At 37.1% G+C, this 6,116-nt stretch overlaps 1 protein-coding gene across 1 annotated transcript; it reads left to right on the forward strand.

Moving 5' to 3' along the window:
* The first annotated feature begins 432 nt into the window (after positions 1–432).
* On the forward strand, positions 433–5,101 carry LOC104889674 (14 kDa zinc-binding protein). The gene is made up of 6 exons (XM_010674950.3): positions 433–590; positions 793–1,017; positions 2,245–2,302; positions 3,330–3,419; positions 4,460–4,577; positions 4,812–5,101. Exons 2-6 carry the CDS (start codon positions 797–799, stop codon positions 4,877–4,879), a joined length of 555 nt encoding a protein of 184 aa, XP_010673252.2. The 5' UTR covers positions 433–590; positions 793–796; the 3' UTR covers positions 4,880–5,101.
* Positions 5,102–6,116: the final 1,015 nt, after the last annotated feature.

The following is a 6,116-nucleotide window of genomic DNA, read 5'->3' on the forward strand; positions in this document are numbered from 1 at the left end:
AGGAATCGAACTCCTGTCAAATGAAAGGAGGGTTTACAAATTACAACTACTAGACCACTTTTAATCGTCAGAGTTTAACATATACAGTGACAATTGTACAACAATATATGATTTGTACTTTGTAATTTACAAAATCTAAAATTTCAACTAATTTTCTCGAAGATATACATATACTAATACTAGTAGTACTATTTTGATACTATCTTAGAGTTACCTATTTTTTCCTAGTTAAAAATATACCAACAAGAGTTGTCTCAAGCAGTAACCAACTTGACGTTGCTTAAGGGAGGTCTTGAAATCGAGTCTCACCGTATGCAGAATTTTTTGTTGAGAGACTCACCCACCCAAAGCAAGTGTGCGACCCGGGTCAATCCGAATGGAATCACAGCTAAGCGTTGGTGAACCGGGTGTACTTTTCGTAAAAAGAAAAGACCAATTTATTGTAAAAATGGTTTTGTACAAAACCAAAAAACCCCTTTCTTTTTCACTCTTTTTGTCCCTTGCAAAGTGTTATGGTGCTGCATATGAACCAGTGACACTCCTTCAACCTCTGACCTCTCTCATCATCTGTTCTTCAGAAAATTTCCCAGGTACAATCTCTATCTAATATAATCAACCTAATTTATTTCTTTCAAAAGCTAAAAGTTCATAATACCCAATTTCTATAACTTTTGCCCAATAGTACTCGTCAATTAATCACAAATTGAGTTTTTCATTTTCTACTATAACAAAAAAAAAGTTACCCAATTTTTTTTTTTTCTCATGAATTTATTTGGGTTGTTGTTAATGTAGAGCAATGTCAGCTATTCTATCTCCGGTTCGATTATGTCAAAATCCCATCAGAACCCGGTTATTTTCCGGTTATTTTGGGTCCCACATGAACCGGATTTTACCGAGTTTGACTCGGTTTGTTAGTGGTTCAGGTCCGAGTCTGACTCGGATAGCCGCATATTCAACGAGCTCGGAAAAGGAAGCTGCTTTAGCTGCTGCTTCCACTCCCTCTGATTCTCCTACAATGTAAGCTCTCTCTTAGTGGCAGTGGCGGATCCAGGATTTTAGTTTTCGCGGTGTTTGTATTAGGTTTTGAGATTTGTAATTTGGGATTGCGGAATTGATAATTAACATAAAATTTCTAGTTTTAATGGCTTGATTTTTGTTGGTTTAAATGAGCGACTAAGTGTAGTGATGTAGACAGGATTGTAGGTGGCACCCACTTTTTTAATGGCTTGATGGAAATATAGATACAGCTTTTTATTTGTTTGGGGTGTCAAGTGCCACCCCTTGTGTCAATGTAGGTGTTCCTCTTTTTGTCTCTTTGTATGTTGGAGATAATTTGTGAGAAAGAATGAGGTTTTAATGTTAGTGAATGTATAGGGTCACTTAAGTGTGGAAATGTGACAGTGTGTTGGCATTCATGAATCATGATAGAATCATGTGCTGTTTTCAATTAGTTATGATACTCAAATATGGTGTTGGTTCTTGGATGTGGATCAACATACTTTTCTTGGTGGTTGATGGCGGTTTTTGTTTGTTGAATGTGCAAAGAATAATGAGGTGCTAAAGAATGAGGATTATCAAATAAGTGAACAATGGGAAGTGCGCTGATGAGAATTATCAAATATGGTGTGGGCACACAACAAGAATTGTGGTTCTTGAATCTTGATCAACATATTATTTTTGATTGCCGATGGTTATTGTTGTTTGTGTGAATACATACCAACTAACTAGGTGTAGAGGAATGTGAATCAAGTGAACAATAGGAAATATGGTAAACCAAAGAATTATGTGGTTCGTGAATCTTGATCAATATACCTCTTTTGATCGCCAATGGTGAGTGCTGTTCGTTTGAATGCATACCAACTAAGGAGGCATATAAGAATGAGAATTTATCTATAAGTGAACAATAAGAAATGCATTAAAGGGGGGAATTCTAGGTGGCCAAGTTTATCACTTCTCTCTGCTGGTAGTTTTGATGATTAGCTGTTGAGTCGGATTGGCTTGTGATGTATGATTTCAGGGATTTCATTGTTGAGTCTGAATGTTGTGGTTGAAACTTTAATGATTTTGTGAGGATTTGGATGAATTTTTTCTTAGGTTAAATAGAAATAAAGGCATGAAGATCTTCATAATTCTGTTTGTTGAGATGGAACTTTTGGAAAGTAGAACCTTAGTTTTAATTTCCTTTTGTTGTATGTTTGTTTGCTTTTGGTTACCTAAGGCTTACTGCTGGTTGTCCCTTTACAGATTTGACAAGATTCTTAGCAAGGAAATTCCAGCAAATGTAGTTTATGAGGATGAGAAGGTGCTGGCTTCTACTGCTTTCTATCAACAATATGTTTCTCTTAACTGCCATTGCACATTTATCCGGCAGTAATGGAGTTTTGGATTTAATGAAATGTGAGACAGTTAGCTTGTTGGTCTTCTGGTCAGTCATAAAATATTTCATATCTTCAGAGGCTTAAGTCTAAATTTTTCTAATGGTCTCAACGTGAACTCATAATTGTAATTACTTGTGTTGCTATCTCTGCAGATATGTCATCACATTTTTTCTTTATTGTTTTTAGTCCTAGTTCGAGTTCTGATGTGATTTTTCACACCGAATCTTGAGTTCTTTCAGCCTTCATGTTCACCTGAACATATGCTGGGTCATCTGGCTTTCATATTTGAGATACATTGTACTATTGTAGATTGTCCAGGAATTACTAGGAATGAGCTTCATTATGTGTGTGTGTTGCAATTCTTGTGGCCATAATTGTAAATTCTCTATGCATATTGCTCTCTGGCTTAAGAGATCTTTGTCATCTGCCAACTCAATTTGTAGTTCGTCATTGTAGAACTATCTTACGGAGATTCAACCATTGTTCGTACCGCACTCCCTTGTCACATAATTCTTGCATGTTTATGTATACTTAGAAGCAAAATTATTGTATTACTGATTCTTTGTGTTCTTTCTCTGATGAGATTTTAGTTTCATTGGTTTTGTCAGTCTTTTCCATTAATAAGAGAATTTGGTTTATGGAATGTGAGATTAATTACAAAAGTCTATAGCCGATATCAAAGAAATTTCTGGCTCTTATATCTTCATATGTACTGCAATTCTTTGTCTTGTCAGTATTACATACCATGTCTTCGTTAAAGCATGGATCTTTTCAGAAGATATGCGCATCTCAGAAGAGCTTTGCTCTTTCTGGTGATGTATTACATGGGGTTAGAAATATGTGTTAGGACTAGGACACTTTATTTATTTTTGGCATCTAAAGCTCTGAACCACATACTGATGGATCATCTTTCTATATAAGAGACTAATATTTTCCTTTCAAGAAACGTAGGTTCTTGCTTTCCGGGACATCAATCCACAAGCTCCAGTACACATCTTGATCATTCCCAAGGTTAAGGATGGTTTAAGCAGACTCGCCAAGGTACTCATGACAGCCACAATGTTGTATTTCATATTCCTGTTTTCTGGATGTGTACATGGTTAATTTATTTTATTTAATTAAAGGTTGTTATTTGGATGGTGACGTCCTTGGGATTTAAGGGCCTGGGTCTTGATGCTACCTTTGTGGGTGATTCTATGCGCTTATACCAGTTATAGTTTCCTCTGAATCATATTTTACTTAGGTGTAGACTGTAGTCAAGTAATTTTTGTGACAAAACTCAGAAGGGAAGTCGAGCCCTAAGTGTTCTAAGCTCATCCTGAACTCTGAAGTATATGAACTAAGAAGTGACACGTTAAGAGGGGGCCAAGCTTACCTTTTCCTGTTTGATTTCAACGATGTATGTGAAAGAATTGGCAAAAATGAGACCTGATGCGTTAGGTACTGCAGAATGCTGAACTGAGCGCTCACTAGAAAATTTCACACTTATTGGTACTGCAGCTAGGTTTAGTTAGAAATCGGATTGGTTAAGAAGTAGTATCATTGAGCCTTATCTTTTTTCTCTTACCTCAGTTCCTTGCTTGTGGAGAGAGACAAGAAAATTTTCTCTTGCTGTTATTTGTATGTTAAGTTGAGAGATCTCTAAGTAGACTAGCGTCAGAATCATTCCCCACAAAGGTACATGCTATACTAGTAGAGAGGATTTTGGAGCTGCCGAAGAGCCTTGGCTCTAGTGGCATTTGCTCTCATCTCCCAGGCGGAGACCCAGGTTCATAATTGGGGGAAGCGATAGGTGGCTCAGCTCAGACCCACATGTACCATTCCAAAAAAAGTAAGGGGATTTGGAGCTGACCTTGGAACAAGGTGATAGTTTGGTCGGGATTTGCATTACACATTCTTATTCAGACTAAGAGGACTCGTCTATTTTCATATCCATAATGGAGTGTCTTCACAGTTCGCTTATTTTCTGTCGTCACCAGCGCTATTGATAATCCTTTGATGCTCTAATGGAGCGCATTTTTGATGAACAACGATGAATTTTGGTTAATTACTACTAAATGGGAATTCTTTCCAAATTGTAGGCAGAGGAAAGACACTTCGATATCCTTGGTCGCTTACTTTACACTGCAAAGGTTATTGCTAAACAGGAAGGCCTTGAAGATGGTTACAGGATTGTCATTAATGATGGACCCAAAGGATGTAAAAAATCTGGACTGAAAATTGAATTGATCAATTTGTGACTAATTTTCTACAAGTCTGGCTATTTGGAGAATTGTTCTCCACCAAACGTGAGGAGAGGGAATTTTGGCACATCCGCTTGGTATTGGCCTCACAGCAATTCCTCCTATGTGTGGTGGAGAACAAGTTCTTCATTTAGCTAGCATTTCTTCGTTCTCTATGGTCTAACTTGTTAAACTAATGTCAATTTGGTAGGTCAATCTGTTTATCACATCCATGTTCACCTTCTCGGAGGACGCCAAATGGAGTGGCCTGCTGGCTGAATGAACGCATACGCGAGCTTCTGTTAAGATGAATGATATGGCGCAAATCAGTGAAATCTTGTATTTTTTTTTTTTTTCCTTTTTGGTGCTCAGTGAAATGTCGTATTCTGGATGATGGAGAAATACCTAGTTTATTGTAGATAGAACCCAGAATTGCAAATCGTTGAGTGTACTTGCTTACATATAATTCTGGTAACTAGTAACTCCTGATCTTTCTGTTAACTGGTAAGTCTTAATCTTTCATAATTCTTTCATGAAACTACTGTTATGAAATGAGTTTGAATCAGGAGGAGTTGATAAATCATGCACAATGCATGTATTGACAGTCCACCTATAATGGCACGAAGCGACGAAGGTCATTTCACATACTAAGTTTGGCACTTTAGAAATTGAATTTCCGGTAAGGAGAATGACCCTAATTAAACTTGAACTCTCACTGTTTGCCGGTTTAGTTTTTGCGGGCCAGACACTTAAGGAGGGAAAGGTAAGGGGATCCCTACCCCTAAACACCCCTCACTTGGTAGTTGGTACACTTGAACTCCAAATCTCTTGGATACGAGGTAAAACTCTTACTTATACTAATATACTAATTCTGGTACTTTATAGATTTTTTTTAAAAAGTTGGTAAGATGAATGACCCTATTGAACTAACACCTCGTATAGGTATAACCAGTCAGGTTTGTTGGTCAAACTCCTTGGAAGGAGGGGGGGGGGGATGGCAAGATAAATCTCACTCCAAAGAACCACTAGTGGGATTTGATCCCGTGACCTTAAAGTCATAAGGTCAAATCTTTACCACTATGTCAAGCGTTGCTTGGTAATTCCGGTACTTGTACATGTATTTCCGATCCACTTGCTAGGTTTGGCTTATACTTCCTCTTAAAATAATTAAGAAATATATCTATTTAGTTTATCATCGCTCATATCAGTTTTAATTAGGTCCGATAATTTTGAATTTTAATATGATTGGTTTTAAAGTTAAAATCAACAATCGAAAGTTACTTAAAAAATGCTGAGAATGATAAATCAAATGCTAAAAGAAGACCATTTCTAGCCATTTGGTTACTTTGTGTGGGTTCATATAACTTATAATTGATTCATGGGTTTGCCTTGTTCTAACTTTGAGGCTTCATTCACCTAGTATTGGGGGAAGGGACCCATTTGCTGAAATTGTTGGTAAGCTTTGGATAAGTGGGTATCATTCATTATTCTTCTGAACTTGCCAGTTTTTGTTCAT

The sequence above is a fragment of the Beta vulgaris genome, chromosome 3 (genome assembly GCF_026745355.1).
Source record: "Beta vulgaris subsp. vulgaris cultivar EL10 chromosome 3, EL10.2, whole genome shotgun sequence".
Lineage (NCBI taxonomy): Eukaryota > Viridiplantae > Streptophyta > Magnoliopsida > Caryophyllales > Amaranthaceae > Beta > Beta vulgaris.